This window comes from Chiroxiphia lanceolata, chromosome W (assembly GCF_009829145.1).
Source record: "Chiroxiphia lanceolata isolate bChiLan1 chromosome W, bChiLan1.pri, whole genome shotgun sequence".
NCBI lineage: Eukaryota > Metazoa > Chordata > Aves > Passeriformes > Pipridae > Chiroxiphia > Chiroxiphia lanceolata.
Genome location: NC_045670.1, coordinates 4220570 through 4239121, shown reverse-complemented (window position 1 = coordinate 4239121; position 18552 = coordinate 4220570). Strand labels below are relative to the sequence as shown.

At 48.2% G+C, this 18552-nt stretch overlaps 1 protein-coding gene and 1 pseudogene across 1 annotated transcript in view; one reads left to right on the top strand and one right to left on the bottom strand.

Annotated features, from left to right (window-relative positions):
• LOC116780078 (zinc finger protein 239-like) overlaps positions 1 to 9357 on the bottom strand; it is a 57060-nt gene extending 47703 nt beyond the window's left edge. The window contains exons 1-3 of the mRNA XM_032674565.1: positions 9261 to 9357; positions 6486 to 6538; positions 5872 to 6371 (exon numbers count right to left, since the gene is read on the bottom strand). Coding sequence (XP_032530456.1) covers positions 5872 to 6371; positions 6486 to 6538; positions 9261 to 9357 — 650 coding nt within the window. The remainder of the gene's footprint in view (positions 1 to 5871; positions 6372 to 6485; positions 6539 to 9260) is intronic.
• LOC116779970 overlaps positions 1 to 18552 on the top strand; it is a 287746-nt pseudogene that overhangs the window by 179588 nt on the left and 89606 nt on the right.

Sequence of the window (18552 nt, the reverse complement as noted above, 5' to 3'; positions counted from 1 at the left end):
TGTGTTTCCTTCTTGCTGGTTGGTGGGGACATGGCTGCTATTTTGTTAATCACCTTCATTGGAATTAGGCGGCGTCCATCTTGCCACTTCACTCCTAGGAACTGAATTTCCTGAGCAGGTCCCTTGACCTTACTCCGTTTAATGGTAAAACTAGCTCTTAGGAGAATCTGGATTATCTTCTCTCCTTTCTCGAAGACTTCGCCCGCTGTGTTCCCCCATACAATGATGTCATCAATGTACTGTAGATGTTCTGGAGCCTCGCCCTTTTCCAGTGCAGTCTGGATCAGTCCATGGCAAATGCTGGGACTGTGTTTCCACCCCTGAGGCAGTCAATTCCAGGTGTACTGCACACCTCTCCAAGTGAAAGCGAATTGTGACCTGCACTCCACTGCCAAAGGAATGGAGAAAAAGGCATTGGCAATGTCAGTGGTGGCATACCACTTGGTTGCCTTGGACTCCAACTCGTACTGGAGTTCCAGCATGTCCGGCACAGCAGCACTCAGGGGTGGTGTGACTTCATTGAGTCCACGGTAATCCACCCACAGCCTACACTCTCTGCTGGACTTACGCACTGGCCATATAGGGCTATTAAAGGGTGAGCGAGTCTTGCTGACCACCCCCTGGGTCTCCAGGTCACGGATGATCTTATGTATAGGAGTCACAGAGTCTCGGTCGGTGCGGTATTGCCGACGGTGCACTGTTGCTGTGGCTATCAGTACCAATTGTTCTTCAACCTTCAGCAGTCCCACAGCAGAGGGGTCCTCTGAGAGACCAGGCAAGGTGTTCAACTGTCTAATTTCTTTTGTCTCCACAGTAGCTATGCCAAAAGCCCAACGAAGTCCTTTTGGGTCTTTGAAATATCCACTCCTCAGGTAATCTATGCCAAGGATGCACGGGGCCTCTGGACCAGTCACGATGGGGTGTCTGTGCCATTCCTTCCCAGTCAGGTTCACTTCAGCTTCCAGTACAGTCAACTGTTGGGATCCCCCTGTTACCCCAGAAATAGAGATGGATTCTGCCCCTACGTATCTTGATGGCATTAAAGTACATTGTGCGTCGGTGTCCACTAAGGCCTTATATCTTTGTGGTTCTGATGTGCCAGACCACCGAATCCACACTGTCCAATAGACCCAATTGTTCCTCTCCTCTACCTGGTTAGAGGCAGGGCACCCCTAGTCCTGGTCATGGTACTCATTGTGTTCTTCTTGTAAGTATGACCTGAAGGTCCCTTCAAGAGGATCAGACGTGTCATCATTCCTGTACCGTCTGGAGTCTTGCCCACAAGAGACTGGAGCAGCATTTACCCTTGAAGAGTTCCTTGTGGTACTTGTTCCTCTTTTCAGTTCACGTACCCGGGTTGCTAAGGAAGAGGTGGGTTTCCCATCCCACTTCCTCATATCTTCTCCGTGCTCATGGAGGTAAAACCATAGATTGCCACGTGGAGTGTACCTTCTCTCCTTAGCTGGGGGATGCTGGCTCCTAATAGCAGAGACTCTTGTTTGTCCTGGCATGATATGGAAGATCCCTTCCTTAATTTCTTCTCTTAGCTTCTGGTGTCTCTCTTCAATCTTCTCTTCCAGGCTTCGGACATGTTCAACCAGTTTGGTTTCCACAGATGAGACGTGGGCTTGTAATGGGGCAGTGACAGTGTCTTCATAAATCCTGAGTTTACTAACCAACGCACCCACCTTGTCCTCTCCCTCCCTCCATTGCAGCGTTGCTAAGTAGCGGGAATACATTCCTGGCCTGAGTCGTGCAAACTTTAACCACATCTGGGATGTGCACTGTACGCCATCTGGACTTTTAGGGAATCTTTCATCCTCTGAAAAGATTATCTCCAGTACAGTTAATTCTCTAAAGCACCGGATACCTTGTTCCATCGTGTTCCACTGTCCTTGCTGTACGTGGAGGTCCTCCTTACAAAGGTATCTCTCCCTCACACTGGACAACAGTTGCTGCCAGAGGCTGAGAGTTTCCTGCCTCCTTCCAATCCCCTGATCAATGACTACATCTCGAGACAGGGATCCCAGCTGTCTGGCTTCACTCCCATCTAGGATTATATCGTTAGTTGCGGCATCCCAGATTCGGAGCAACCAGGTCAGAATGGACTCATTCGCCTGTCGTGTGAACTCTCTCCAGAGCTCACGTAGTTCACCCAGGGATAGGGACCGAGTGATTATTTCTGGTTCTGTCTCCTCCGGTGGATGTGAAGGTCCTGCCTCTTTGTCATCATTTGCTATGCGAACTGATTTAGTCTTTGATTTCCTTTTCTGGACAGGAGTGACTGTTATTGGTTTTGGTTGTTCTTCTGGCTCCTCGATGGTTTGTGTGGACACGGTGCCGGTTGATTCATTTCTTTCTCCCTCTGACTCAGCTGTGGTTTGGGTGGACGTGGTGCCTGTGGATCTGCTCCTTCTCCCCCTGACAGTGCTGTACCATGTCAAGTAGTGTCCGGTAGGCAGTGACCAGGGCCCAGCAGGTTGCTGTGAGCTGACCATCTCTGGAGCAGCCAGAGCATTTTTCCTTCACCAGTCTTATCATGCTAACAGGATGCTGCAGTTGTTCAGGGGTGAATTTCCAGATCATTGGAGGAGAAAACTTCTCCAAATACTGACTGATGTCCTCCCACTTCCCGTGCCACTCAGCATTATCCACTCCCAGGGCAGGCGTCCAAACCACCTCCCTAGAAGGCCCTGTTCTGACCCTAAACATGGTGCAGACAGTACAGAGCAGACAAAGCAACACTAACAATAACATTATGCTGTCCTTAACATCAAAAGGGAACTCAATATTTTCAAAAACTGTTGTAGTAGGTCTGAAGGGGAAGAAGGAGGTGAGAGGTTGGAAACAACCATTCCCCCCTGTTCCCCCAAAGGGCTGGGTGCGATTTTTAATGAGGCCCCAGAGGTAGCAACCCAAACCAGGACAGGTAAACCAGACTGAATACACATTTACAATGAAACTCATTGCTTCTGATGTTATGATGACATAAATATAGTATACTAATAAAGCAATTTGGATCCCTCTCCCTGGTTTTAAAGAGAGCATCAAAACAGGCAAATAGTTCCCCATCTGTGGAAATATGAACAGGTTCAGATACAATATCCACGTGAATGCATCAAACAACATGGTGATTAGGGAGTTTCTGTATCCAAATAGACAAATGCTTAAAATGAAATTGTGATTCTGACTTCTCTCTCTGCCCCATGCTGAGCACCAAAAATGCACTGGTTTAAAGGTAAACCAGCAGGGGAAAATGAACTCAACCCAAAAGGGAGATTATAAGTCAGAATAACAATTTAATAAAATAATACAATAAGTACGATTATACAGACAAACAATTGGTTTTAACCCACAAAACCCAAATGTATAACCCAGCACCCTGGGGCATGAACAGAGTGGTGTTCTTTGGGCCCCCCTAGTCCAAAGTAAAGGGAGAGGGGGAAAACCTGTTGGTGAGAATGTTGTTACAGTCTGGTTGAGAGTGGTGGTCTGCAGTCTGGTTGAGGGCAGTGGTCTGCAGTTTGGTTGAGAACGGTGGTCTGCAGTTTGGTTGAGAGCGGTGATCTGCAGTCTTCCTCTGGATCCCACGAGTGGTTAAAAAAGTCCCAAGACTCCAAGATTATATATTCTCCAGTTCAGGCAGGAATGCTCAGTACTTCCCTCAGGGCGGGGGGTTCCTCAATGGGCGTGAGGACAAAAACACCCTTCTATCTCGCAGACCTCTTAGCACCTAGTTTGTAGCCTGATGAGTCAGGTTGCTCTGGGCAAAGTGTGTTAATAGTCTATTGACAACATTTTCTGGGAAATGGCATGGAAGGTTATAGAATACACAGTTTTGGGTTACACCCATCCAGTGATGAACTGGGCCCAGCTGTTCTAACTAGGACACTGACCATTTCCTCCTGGATTGTGGGGACTTCACTCAGCTCCCCATCACCAGCTTCAAGCCAAAGCCTGCCTGCCAAGGTGTCCAAGGGGTCAGTTCTGCTGCCCCCTCCTTCCTTCCCACAATGGAAAACTCCCTCATTTTGTGTCTCTGTGCCCTGGAAGGCTCCAACCACCACCTCACCCCCCAGTGCCACAATCATGGAATGCTTTGGCTTGGGAGGGGCCTTCAAGAGCATCTCAAGACCCTCAGAGTCAAGAATTCCTTCCTACTATCTCCTCCAACCCTTCCCTCTATCCATGTGAAGCCACTGCCCCTTGTCCTGTCACTCCAGGCCCTCATCCAAAGTCTCTCTCCATCTTTCTTGTTGGTTCCCTTGAGGGACTGGAAGGTCACAATCAGGTCAGCACAAAGCCTTCACTTCTCCAGCATGAACAATCCCAGTTATCTCAGCCCTGAGATATTTCTGAACCTCCCAGAATCCAGGGGCCATTGTGACCCTGCAGAAACTCCTGGATTCAAGTGGTCCTTGTGAAACTGCAGGCTCTCCTGGAACCCAAGGATTCCTGGAACACTGCAGAGCTCATGGAACCAAGGGGTCACTGTCCCACTGCAGCTACTTCTGAAGCACAAGGGACCCTGGGACATGGGAAATCTCCAAGAATCCAGAAGGCATTTTGGGACTGCAGGGTCTCATGGAACTAAAGGAATCTTTGGAGACTGTGGAAGTTCATGGAATCAAGGAGTCAGTGTGACATGTGGGGCCTCCTTGAACCAAAGGAACCCTAAGAATATTTGTGGGAAGAAGTTAAGGCAGCAGCAGCTGCATTCAGTTAATAAGGATGCAAAAGGAGTGTTTTTGTCTTGACTGGTGTTTTCCATAAAGAGAGTGCTGTTTGCCAAAGTAGAAAACCACTTGGAACGCTCTGCATGGTAGCCTGTGTTTTTCTCTGGTGGCTGAACACAGCCAGTACATGAGGCGAGGGGAATGAGTGGGATCAGGGCACTGCTTTGGGGCCATTCTGGGAATTCTGGCGGACTAAAAGACAAACCCCAGGTGCTGTTTCCAAAAGAATCCCAATGAAAGGGGGACACTGGAAAGATGGGCGGACAAGTCCAACAATAGAACTCTGTGTGTGCAGCCTCATTTTCTCCTTCAGCATCCACAGGAGAAGGGGCAAAAAGTGGGGGTTGGGACCCCTAAGTTTTTTTGAGGGTGAATTGGGGATTGAGGGGACAATGGGAAAGTGGGAGGAACAGGGAGAAGGGTGGAAAAGGGGGGTGGTCTGCTGGAACAAATGGTCCCATGGGGGTCTTTGGGCACAGGGGAGTTGGGAAAGGGCAGTGACCCCCCTGAGCTCCCAACTTACTCTGGGGTGCTGGGAGCTGCTGTATCCAATCTCAGCCTTGCATTCCGCCAACACATTCAGTTTAGAGGAATTACAGAGCTGTGACTGAACCACTTTTGTCCCTCAGTTTTTAATGACAGGAAATCAGATCTATTGATAGAAATGAGTTATTTAGGGTTACAAATGATCAGACAAAAGATCTTCATCAGAATTATTTACTGCACAATGCAAACACTAAAACTACCAGGAGTACAGGATAAGACAGAACAGTGCTCTACCCTACAGCAGTTGTTGAAGCAATTCTACTCAAGCTTGGCACAAAAGCAATAATTCTTAATTAGAGATGGATGGAACTCCCCCAGATCAACGTTCGTGGGGAGATCTCTGCTCTCAGCCTCCAGGACTGATATTGGGGGGTCCCCAGTCAAGGCAGGAATCGCCACACCCCCCCCAAGAAGGGTTCTGTTGGAAGAAGCTGCCCCTGGGAAAAGGGACTGGTCCTTTGCGGTCAAAAGGGATGGACTGACAGTCACTGGACTCCAGGGGTTGCCTCACCATCAGGGGGTTTTGTGGTGTTGGAAGCAGCCGTCGAAGTTCTTCCCGCACTCCAGGCACTGGTAGGGTTTCCCTTACCAGTGGGTCCGTTGGTGTGAGGTCAAGTTAGAGCTCTGGGTGAAGCTCTTCCCACACTCCCCACACTTGTAGGGTCTTTCCCCGGTGTGGATGCCCCGGTGGGTGACAAGGGTGTAGTTCTGCTTGAAGCTTTTCCCGCAATTGGTGCAGCGGAAGGGTCTCTCCCCCGTGTGTGTCTGCTCATGCATGAGGAGACGTGATCTGGTCCTAAACGTCTTCCCACATTCGATGCACTTGTAGGGTTGTTCCCCAGTGTGGATGCTCTGGTGTTGGATCAGGTTGGAGTTGCTCCTGAAGCTCTTCCCACATTCCCCACATGTGTAGGTACGTTCGCCGGTATGGATCTGCTGGTGTCGGATCAGGTCGGTGCTCTGGCTGAAGCTCTTCCCACATTCCAAGCACTTGAAGGGCTTCTCCCTGTTGGGAGGTTGGTCAGGGACCACCAGGTTGGGGCTCCCCTTCAAGCTCCGGCGGTCTTCTTGCCACAGGCTGGGTCTTTCCTCCTCAGAGTACCCTGGGCTGGCTTTGGAGCCCCTCCTGCAGGGGGATCTCTGGGTCTTTTCCTCCCCGTTGCTTTCCTGTGCAGTGGAGCCCTTCAAAATGGCCTCTCCCACCAGGTTCTCCTGGGGGGATTTGTCCTCCGTGCTCTCTGTCCTCAGTTCGGTGCCTGGGGCAGGAAACAAGAAGGACAGGGAGGGGATTTCCCTCCGACCCAGGGGGAAGGCCAAGGACATCCCCCCAACTCTGGCCCTGGCAGGACGGCAATGGCAGCGGGGTTGTCCTTCAGCAAAGCCCCAGCTCACCTGGCACACAGGGGATGGAGACAGCACCTTCTCGGGGCTGGGCACTCACAGTTTCCCCACCACGGGGCTCTCCTTCCTCAGCAGCACCTCTGCCCTGCACTTATTCTCAGGTTCACCTCAGGGACAGCTCTGGGCTCACCTCCGCACCACTTCTCAGGTTCACCTCAGGGCCTGGGCTCAAGGACATGAACCTGCAGGGAGGGGACATGATGTGCAAGCTGAGGGCTGCCTGCTTGCACTGGTCTCTGGGCTTCTTTCTCCTTCTACAACCATCCCAGAACTTAGCCTGCTTTTCTAACACCACACATTTACAGACTAACCTTGGAGATATATATGTACAGGCATCTCTATCACCCTGTGGATAGAACCTCAAGCATGTGCTGCCATAGGAATGGGAATCACAGAATCAGACGGGTTGGAAAAGACCTCCAAGATCATCAAGTCCAACCCTTGATCCAACCCTGTCATGCTTCCCAGACCATGGCACTGATGCCACATCCAGTCTCACCTTCAACACCTCCAGGGACGCTGACTCCACCCCATCCCTGACCAACCCATTCCAATGCCTGATTACTCTCTCGGCAAAAAATTGCTTCCTAATATCCAACCAAAACCTCCCCTGGCACAGTTGAAGACCCAGCTCTCTTGTCCTACTGCTGCTTCCTGGTAGAAGAGCCCCACCCCCACCTGGCTACAACCTCCTGGCAGGGAGTTGCAGAGAGTCAGGAGGTCTCCCCTGAGCCTCCTCTTCTCCAGTCTCAACAACCCCAGCTCCCTCGGCCTCTCCTCACACCACTTGTGCTCCACTCCCTTCCCCAGCCTTGTTGCTCTTCTCTGCACCTGCTCCAGCCCCTCCATGGCCTTCCTCAACTCAGGGGCCCAGAGCTGGACACAGCACTCCAGGGGTGGCCTCACCAGCACTCAGTCCAGGTCAACTATCACTTCCCTGCTTCTGCTGCCACACTCTTCCTCAGCCAGGTCACCATCCACTGACCCTCTTTCCACCTGGGCACACTCTACCTCCTCTTCAGTTTCCTGTCCATCCACACTCCCAGCTCCCTTTATGCCTGGCTGCTCTCCAGCCACTCTGGTCCCAGCCCGGGGGGCTGCCAGGACTTCTTTTGGCCAAAGGGCAGGACCCGGCACTTCACCTGCTTGAACCTCATCCCGTTGGAATCAGCCCATGGATCCAACTTGTCCAGGTCCCTCTGCAGAGCCCTCCTGCCTTCCAGCACGTCAACACATCCCCCAGCTTGGTGTCAGTTGCAAATTTGCTGATGAAATGCCTGGTTCTGCAGGAGCTGCAGATGCTCAAGGGGCAGCAGGACCAAGTCAGGGGCCTGGGGGGCCTTGGGGTCCGAGAGGGTCCTGGGGAAGTTGGAAAGGGACTTTGGGGATTGGGGGTACAGACCAGTACAGACCAGTATCTCCTCACCTCTCTCCGGATCTCTCCTGGAGCTGGGTCACGTTGTCATGGGACACCTGAGCCCCCCCAGTGCCCCCAGTACAGTCCAGTGCCCCCAGTACAGCCCACTGTGTTCCTGTCCCAGGGTGTCGGGTGAGCTCTCTGTGGGTGGGAGGGGTTGGAAGGGATTTGGGAGGGGGGCTTAGGGAGATTTGGGGGGATCTGGGGAGTTTGGATGAGGATTTGGGGGGTTTTGGGGGGCTTTGGGTACATTTAGGGGAGTTAAAAGGGTTTTGGGGGGTCAAAGGGATCTGTGGGGGGAGGGGATTAAAGGGAAAATGGGGGTTAGGGGACATTTGGGGGGGGTTAATGATATCTGGGGGGGCAGAGGAGGGGCAGAATCACGAGCAGGTGAGTCCTGAGACTCAAAACTCTTGAAATCCCCTCAGAAATCCACCTGTCGACCCATTGAAACCTCCTCAAGGACACCCCAAATCCTTTCAGAGACCTCAAACCCCCGCTGCCCCAGGACCTCTAAACCCTCTCAGTGACCTGCAAAACCCACCCCCAGGACCCCCCAAGCCCTTTGGGCAACCCCACAAATCCCTTTAGGGACCCTCAAAACCCTCTGGTACTCCCTAAATCCCCCTAGAAACCCCCAAAACTGATTCAAAGACCCCTCCAAAGCCCCCCAGGACCTCCCAATTTCCTCAGAGACTCCAAAACTCACTCGGGGATTCCCAAACCCCTTCAGGGACCTTCAACCTCCCCCCTAGGTCCCCTCAGGACACAAACCCCCTCAGAGACCCCCCAAAACCTCCTCAGGGACCCCTAACAGCCCCTAAGGGACTCCAAAATCACAGAACAGCATTCTGTAAAGGAAGGCAGCAAAGAAGCTGAGGAGGAGACCAAGGAAAAACTAAAGCAAAGCAATAAAATCATCCTGGGCCTTGCAGTCTTTCCTTGACCTTTTTCTCACTTTTTCTTTTTTGGAGTTCTTTTGTTGGTTGGGTGGTTTTGAATTTTTTTTCCGAGGGACCTTCTCAGAAACGAAATCCAACATCTGCGTTGTTGGGAGGCCTCTCGGGCCCCACAGCCCTCGAGAGGGTTCTAATCTCGCGCTCTGCCCCTCGGGAACCCCCGTGCTAAACCCTCCTGACCTCTCCAGCCTTTCTACCCACAGCCGCGCTCCCCGTAGCCCCCGAGAGGATCCCCAGAGTCCCGCTCTCGCCGCATTCCCCACCAAGTCTCACAGACAAAAGTAGACCTCGCCGCCATCACCGATTCCTGGCAGTCAACAGGGCGCTCTGCGCGTGCACCGCGTTTACAGACCACCGCCGCAACCAATCAGCGCCCGGCCACGCCCCCGTAGGGCGTTACACTGGGCACCATGGGAGTTGTACTCCTTGCGGTGGATCATAGTGGTCCTTTTCACGTGAGCGGAATGAGGATAATACGTTTTTGGTTTCCTTGTTTTTCTGTCTTTTTTTTTCTCTCTTTTCTCCTTTTTTTTCTTTCCTTTTTTCTTTATATTTTCTTTTTCCCATTTTTTTCCTTTTTTCTTTCTTTTTTATTATTCGTCTCATTTTTCCTGTTTTTCTGTCTTTTTTTTCTCTTTCATTCTCCTGTTTCTCTTTTTTCTTCCTTTTTTTCTTTCTATTTACTTTTTTCTTTTTTTTACATTGTTTTCTATCCATTGTATTTTCAAAGAAGATTTAAACACATATCAAAACCATCTCCACTTACATATCTTACAACAACAGATAATCTGGCATTGTTCCAGGTTCCTGAGGATTCCCAAGATCACAAACACTGAGACACCAAGGGTGGAAGTGAAGCCCCTTGCCATAGCGTTCAATCCATACCCAGCCCTGGATTTCTGGAAAGTCACTGGGCAGGAGCAGGAGATGGAGCTGATGCTTGGTGGGAGCGGCAGCAGCAACAAACCTGTGTCTTTGGCACATGGGAAGGAATTTAGTGCTTGAGGGGTTAAATTACACAGGCTCCCCTGTGGATCAGCTTATGCTTGGGCAGAAAGAACAGCAATAACATTCCTAATAAAAACGCCAGAGTGAAGGGAGCGGAGGGGGAGCAGGGGCAGAAAAAGGAAGCAGAGCGATGGAAGATGGGCTGGGGCGGTCGGGGGTGGGGGAAGGCAGGTTGGAGAATGCCTTGTTTTGTCCAGCAGGTGTACCAGCTCCACGGCAGACGTCGGGGGAGCCTCTGCCACATGGACATGCACAAACAGATGCTACAAAAGCTCGGAGAGTGGTTGGTGGCTCTGGGTGTGGCTGCACTCTCGCCTCAAGCCATGATATCCCAGGGCAGTGGAACAAGCAATTCCTGTCAGCTCACAACAAAGATTATTGGGATTTGCACTGAAGAAATATTGATACTCCAGCTTCTTCTTTTGTTTTTAGAACTTTGAACTTGCAGTTGGGTAGAAGGGCTGGTGGGGGAGTGGGAAGAAACCCACTGAGGGGCACATCTCATCCCTCAGTTAGATGGAGCTAAACCCCTAACCTTGCTTATCTGCTGATACTCAGTTTTCTTCTTTCTCTTCTACTTTAGTGGGATATCACATTTTCCTGCAGTATTGGTGATAGAATGGTATGTCAGCTGGAATGTTTTGGTTCTTACAGAAAGCATCAATGCATTTTAAGGAAGGTATTTTTACATAGGTGAGGCCTCCAAGAAAAACCAAAAAACCCCTGTTGCCATGGGATTTAAGTGCTGAAAAAATCTCCAGAGCAGTTAATTAGGGGTGAGATAAGAAAGGGTTTATTTTGCCAAGGCAGTAGATATTACACAACGCGCGCAGGTCGTGCCTGAGATGTTACATTTTATAATACCATCCATCCAATCCCAGATGTGTCCACCCTGTGGACTTTACTCTGGTCCGCCCCAGGTCCACCCCCTGAAAATGGGTCTGGGGTGCATTTCGGGACCCCCTATTCATTCCACCTTCATCTCCCTCAGAGCACAAAGGGTACATAGTTACCCAGTTTTTGACCGTGTTCTGTGGTTTAGGCCCTGATATGCTGTTCTGCCAACAATCTAGGCCTTGCCTTGACAAAAGACTAAACATTTCTACTGGTTTCAGGAGTAGGATTGATATAGGGAGCATAGAATGGGGTAAGAGGGTTAAGGAATGTGTAAACAAGGGTGCTACAGGGAAAGGGATGCAAGGGAGTGAGGGTTGCTGCTTTTAAAATCTACCTATAAAACTTACAAGGCTTACCAATATTAGAAAAATAAAAAACCATTAGGGGTTTAAGGCATCAGTCCCCCCTTTAGAGATTAAACAAGACTCAAAGATCTTGTTCAATCTCTACTACTTATACATAGCACTAATCATATAACAAGCTATGCAGTTTTTGTACTAATATGAGTGGCTGTTCTATTCATATTCAGGTTGGTAACTATGAAGTAAGTTTGTGGAAATAAACTTAATGAAACATCTCTAAGAATTATCTAATATATAATTTAAACTCGTTGCCAAATTTTAGCCAAATCTATAGTGCAAATTCAGCACTCACCCTATAAAGAATGTTTGATGCATTTTGTTAATGCCAAATATAAATTTAGGTTTTAAACTTAATTCATAGTTCCTAGCAATACTAAGCAATACAAACAAGAGAAGCAAACTTAAACACTATTTTAACAGTCCTTGTAACAATCTTTGCTGCTCTACTCGTCTCAGGAACAGAGGTCTTCTTTTCCTGGGTGAAATTCAGGGTCCTTGATGATAACTTGGTCCACGTTGGAGATGGTCTGTTGGACTTGAAAACAGTTCTTTCTATTTGGGTTGCAGGAGTTTCAGTCTCAGTGTAACATAAACTCAGTCCTTGGGCTGGAACAGATGAGCAGGAGTGTCCAGCTTCATAGGCTTAGATGACATGATGAATTTCTGCAGTTCCTGCAAAGCAGATCTTAAAACATTAAACAATTCTACAAATAAACCTCCTTATGTAACTAGGGAGTCGATGAAGTGTGACTCTCTGTCTGATGACAATTTCACAGGAATTTTGGATCTTGGAATTCCTGTATTTCAATCTTCTGAGAGAGGAGCTTGTGCTTTTATCACATAAAGCGATTAACTGCCAGTCACAGATCTAATAGGCCAGTCAAGAGCTTACCTGAAGCAGACTGCATCTAGATGCAAAAAGCACCCTGGCAGTGCCAGTAGCTCACCACAGAGAGCTTATACTCTCTGGACAAATTCTAGGCCTTACTGGGGGCAGGTTGTCCTGTTCCAACCTGTCCCAGACTGCAGTCAATCATCTTTACCTCATGGAGTAGTCTTACAGGGACTCCTTGCCTCCATGGATAAAAGCTTCTTCACCTGTTAAAACAGGTGCATTTATAGATACATGAATATCAACAAAACAATAAAGCTAAGAAAGCATTCTCAGCAAACTATTTAAGCAACTTAAACCACTTATTTCAACAATGACGTTACCAGATTGTCTCAAGGATTGTAAGCAATGATGCAGGTCAGATTTTAGGGCCTTATTGGAGAGTCTACGGAACTAGTGTTGTTGCAGTGCTGTAAATTCCTGGTCAGCAGTCAGAACCAGGATCCTCATGATGCAGTGTTGAACATGCTAGAGCAGTACCGCTGCTTTACAGAAGCTGCGATGGCATCCAGGCAAAGGGTCACTGTGCTTTCTCGGTTCTGTTGCCTTTCACTACAGCATTGATGCCACTTTCTTATCTGTCTTTAGTCTCAGTGCAGGACTTCTTATGTAAATCCAGGTTCACATACATTCCTAGATGACACTAGATAAAAAGCACCTTAAAACATAGATAAACATGATTCCACAATCACATGAAAATTCTATGGACTTTTCATCAAACTGCTTTTAGGAGAAATTCTTCCACAGGTTGCAGTAGTCAGAGAGACACAGATGTTTATAAATTGTCGTTGGAACAAGATATGCGCAAGTATAAACATTGCAGCCTTTAAAGCAATTCATGTAACAAAAGCAAAAGCAATATAAGTTTTCAATTCTTAGCAATTAAGCTAACAATAAGCGAAGTTTAAAATAATATGAAATAGAAAGTAACAAAAGAAACACAATAATTACAATATATGTATGTGTTTCTGTACCACCTTTAGTGCAAGTTGATTTCAATTGTGTCAGAAGGCTTTTACCTACTCACTCTTGGTCTGGTGTATTTCATTTGCAGTTAAGACATTTGTCTACTTCTGCATAAAAGTTGTTCCCATGGTTCGCAGTTTGAATTTTAGTGGTACAGCTTCCAGGTTGGTTTGCTGGAACAGACTGTCTGTGAACAGTTAACTTCTGACACATTGTTAGTCTATATTTAAAATAAAACAGTATTCCCCCCTTACTGAGTTAGGGTAGAAATATTTCTTCATAGGTTATCAGTTTGTGACAATTTTAGAAGACAGTGGATGCAAGGGTCAATAGACAGTTTCTATTTTTCCAGTTTCGCTTGTTGGGGACAAATCAGTTTCTTTCCCTTTAGACTTCGACAATCCCTTCTCTAGTGTCCCTTCCTGTTGTTGCAAAAAGTATCTTTCCTGGTTTTCGTCTGCTTCTGGGCTCTGTTGCTATAGCAACGACTGCGAGCCAGAAGCCCAAGTTGGCAGGGCCGTGCCAACTCGGGAGGTAGGGCAGGCCTGGGGGCGGGGCGGGGCAGGACCATTTGTGTCCACGCCGGCCCCTCTCCCTCCGAAATAGAGAGCCGAAGCTGTCCGACTCAGCCGGCAGCCCCGCCCACAGCAGTCTCGGGGGTCTGAAACAGGGCTTCCCAAAGCCGTGGGGGAAAACCGCGAGTGCTAGGGGGGGGCGTGGGGGCGAACGAGCCGCCCTTGGTAATCAAAGCAACCATTTTGTCGCTCACTGCAAAACCCGTGAGTTCCTCTGGAGGGTCTGTCACCCCCCTTTTCAGAACAGAAGCAGCGGCAGCACTGGCAGGGGCAGCTTCTTCGCTTCCCGCAGGGTCAGCGGTGGTTCCGCTCATCTTAGCTGCTACCTCATCTCCGCGCACCGCAGTGCAAGCGGCTGTCCCACCCGCAGTAGGCATCTTGCCTACAGATGCAGAAAGATCTAGCGCGAGGGGGCCAGTGGCGGCGAACCTCATCGGTCCTGCGGCAGTGCTGTTTGTAGCCGCCGCAGGCACCATGGGACGAGTCCCGGCTCCCGCCGCTGTCGCCACCGCCGGGGCTGTGCTGCTCTCAGTCTGCTGCTTCCTGGTGCTCTCGACCGCTTCGTCAGCCGTGCCCGCCATGACCGCTGGCGGTCCAGCTCTTTGCGTTCCTGTGGCAGCAGTGTCCGCAGGGGCAGCCCCTCCCGCCATTGGTACCTCTCCCCCTGCTGCTGGACAGCCAGGGGCAGTGGAGTCAGCACCCGAAGGAGGGTCAACGGCTGAGGGGGAGTGCTCCCCCTTCTGCCGCAGCTGCTCCTTGACCACGTTGCTCTCACTCACAAGTGCCTCCAGCATTTCCCGGACTTGCAGGATCCTGAACTGCAGCTGTACACGGGCAGCGGGGAAATCGGGCCTGGGGTTGAGTTGCATCAGGTCCCGGCCCAGCACAGTCGAGATGTCGTAGACATCATCGGCTGTCAGCTGAAACGGACTCTTATCCAGAGCCCTCTCTGGGCTACCATTTATATCCTCCATTCTAGAGGATTTAGAAAAGCCAGAAAGACCTGCAGTTAAAACTTCCCGCACACTAAAAGCGACTTCAGGCAGGCTTTATTGAAGCCGTGCCGGGGGGGTGTGTCCTCCATTCACTCCCCTTTAACTGTCCATGCAGATCAACAGACAAAGAAAAACTTTTCACTGTGAGACTCCTTAGGAATCTTAAACTTTGAATCCACAAAACCCATGATTGCAAAATACAAAACAGACCACAGTCACACACTGGGATTTGAACCTGCTACCTTTTGGTTACAAAGCTGTTCGTTTAACTTCTCAGGTACTTAACAACTAGCGAGCCAAATCTGGCTCCAGAGCCCCACCGGCTCTTCCACAGTGTCAGAGACCGGAAGGCGTCCCTTCCAAAACCAAACAGCCCTAGGCTGACACCCGCTCCGACCTGCGATGGCGAACCACCCGTTCGCCTCCCGGAAAGCGACTTTTCGCGACTATTGAGGGCCCAAGTCTTTTAAGTTAACTTTCCAGTCACCCGTGTTCCCTATCTCCCGGAACACAAACTTTTCCCACAACTGCTAACTACTAGGTACCTTTTTCCCTTATTCATTCTTTTCTTATCTCACCTCTATGCTCTGTGCTTACTTCCGTGGGTTCTGTGGAGCTGGGCTTCTCAGAACGGGGCAGGAATTATCTCAGATAAAAGCCGGCTTGTTGAGGAATTCCTATGCGATGAAAGTTTCCAGTCTGAAGAAGTCCCGGTCCAGGTTTCCCCAATGTACGGGCCACCAACTGTTGCCGTGGGATTTAAGTGCTGAAAAAATCTCCAGAGCAGTTAATTAGGGGTGAGATAAGAAAGGGTTTATTTTGCCAAGGCAGTAGATGTTACACAACGCGCGCAGGTCGTGCCTGAGATGTTACATTTTATAATACCATCCATCCAATCCCAGATGTGTCCACCCTGTGGACTTTACTCTGGTCCGCCCCAGGTCCACCCCCTGAAAATGGGTCTGGGGTGCATTTCGGGACCCCCTATTCATTCCACCTTCATCTCCCTCAGAGCACAAAGGGTACATAGTTACCCAGTTTTTGACCGTGTTCTGTGGTTTAGGCCCTGATATGCTGTTCTGCCAACAATCTAGGCTTTGCCTTGACAAAAGACTAAACATTTCTACTGGTTTCAGGAGTAGGATTGATATAGGGAGCATAGAATGGGGTAAGAGGGTTAAGGAATGTGTAAACAAGGGTACTACAGGGAAAGGGATGCAAGGGAGTGAGGGTTGCTGCTTTAAAAATCTACCTATAAAACTTACAAGGCTTACCAATATTAGAAAAATAAAAAAACATTAGGGGCTTAAGGCATCACCCCAAAGGTAATGTAAGTGTAGAATAAAGTGAACTTTGGGCTTTTCTTTTAAATTCTTGGGTAGAAAAGCCATCCCAGTTAGGGATAGCAATTCATTGCATTGTTGAAAAAAAACCCCAACCAACAAACAAAAAAAGAAATCTGACTTTGTTCTCTTTCAGATTTCTTTTTGACCATAAGAATACTTCTAGTGAAAAGGGCTAATTTACTCTTTCTAGAGGAATGTTTTAAGTGTGATTATCACAATATCACAACTGCTGAAAAGGTCTAAAATAGGACATTGACCTTGAACGTGTTCCTGCGTTTAGGTTGTGGTGCTTAACATTCAAGAAACAATAGAACTGCAACTCATTTATTAATGCATCATCTCAAAATGGTAACTCTTGCTCTGTAAAGACATGCCACAAGGATTGTAGAAAGCTCGCAGTATCCCATGAAGTACATGCGGTATTTTATCAGTGGAAATATGGATAAGATCTTCAAGATTTCTGCTGGCAATACTCCATAACTAAAGTAAATTTTCCCTTTGGTGCTGCACTAGTTTATGATTTAATTGTTACTGACATTCCACCAGTCATATTATTAGATTCACCAAAGGAAAGCGAACTAATCCTGTATTAATTATACAGAGCAACTGAATTCCCTCAGTCATCTTATCCTTGGCTGTCTGAGACAGTAATGCACTTCAGCTTCCCTACAGAAACTTCCACTAAAAAAAAGAGCTTGGGGTGATAGTGAGATATCCATATTGAAGGGTGTGCCTGAATTATCTTTGGGGAGGAGACCTTTTTTGGTGGGTGACAGGCAATGTGCCCGTGGTTCCCTTTTTCTGCCTGGGTTTTTTTCCCTTTGTTTTTATCAGGGGCTTTGGAAAAGGTGTTTTGTCAAGAGAATAATGTTCATTTATAGCAATGTGAACGGTTTCTATCCTGTACCAGTGAAGGCAGTCATCTAAATACCCATACCCATGCCCTTGAAAAGAAAACAAGGAGAAAATATGGAGTATTTGTTTGAGACCAGATAAACTGAATGTAGTTCAGTAACATGGCAAGGCAATTGTTGTTATTTCACAGAGACATTTCTTTGTATGCTGGAACTGAGGGTAGCAGCAAAAGCTAAAAGCCTTGCTCTGTGTATTTGTGAACACACTGTGGATGAGTTCAAAGGAGCATTCAGAGATTGTGTTGTGTGAGCTTTTTTCCCTAAGATCAAAACAAGGAGTAATTAATGCTAAATGCAGCAGATGGCTTTCAAGTAATAACTTGGTCCAGTTTGTCCAACTGTGTACAAACAGGTGAGGAAAATCTGGAACTTTAGAAGCATTAGTTTTTTACCTCATTAGCAAGATATCCAGGGGTGCACCAAGTGCCTTCCAGTGAGAAGCACAAGAGACGAGTAGACAGTGACAATATTGTTCTAATGTTAATCTCACTGGAGCACAGAGTGAGATCATTTCTGAATTATGTTTCTTTAATTAGTGATTGTGAATAAAGAGAAAATCACATAGTTGATGACACTTTATTACTTATTTCACACTAAGGTATTTTCCAGCTGGACTTTGAATAAGGTTCCATGGTATATTGCAAATTTCCATCTCAAGTTAGCAGTCTACTTCTTCCCAAAGAAATTCTCAGCAGTTAACACCCTTTCATCATCTTGCTCTTTTCCTGATGGCTTGAGCTTGTTGCTCCTTTTGGTAAATACCCATTTGACACAATGCACTGGGCAGCTTCTGCCGAGTGCCACTGAATCTTACTTCTTCCCTTGCCTTGAGGTAGTTGTGCTTTAAGAATCTGGCTGTTTAGATGCCCTGAAATGTCTATAGTATTTCAATGGGAAGAAGTTTAAAGATGTACTGTTTGGCACACATGAAAAATTACCTGCACAGAGAGACACGGAAATAAATGTAGGTGCTGCTCAGTAATGCCCCTTGACTGGGACAGGCACTGCTGATGATTTTTTCTTTCCCCTCACTGATTCCATTCCCACTGTTTTGTACAGACTCCTTGTGGGAAGATTTTGCACTGTAGAGTTTGAGAAGTTAGTGCAGATGTGTGTTTGCAGGCATGTTCTTCTTCTGTATTCCCTGATCAAATTCAGTAAACTGATACCTGGCTTGACCTTCCCCTCCCCCCAGTATTACTTTTGTTTATTTCTACAGAACAGCTTGAGAAAATGAAGGTACACTTAGCCCCAGTTTACTTGCTGCTGTAATCTCTTGACCTTTTTTCCTTTCCCCTCCCCCAAACTGATGGGTAACTGTGAAACCCAAGTTCAGGAATGGAGTTGGAATTCCAGGCCCCAGTCTGGGGGTGGTGACACTTTCAATCCCCAGGGGAAGAAGCCAACTGCTTTGTTTATCAACAGGCAAAGGACAGCATAGGATTTCTGCTTCTCCAAGCAGCAGCACTGGCAGGGAAGAGAGCTGCTTGCTTGGATGGAAGAGGATTGATAGAAAAGTAGTGATGGCTCACATGGGG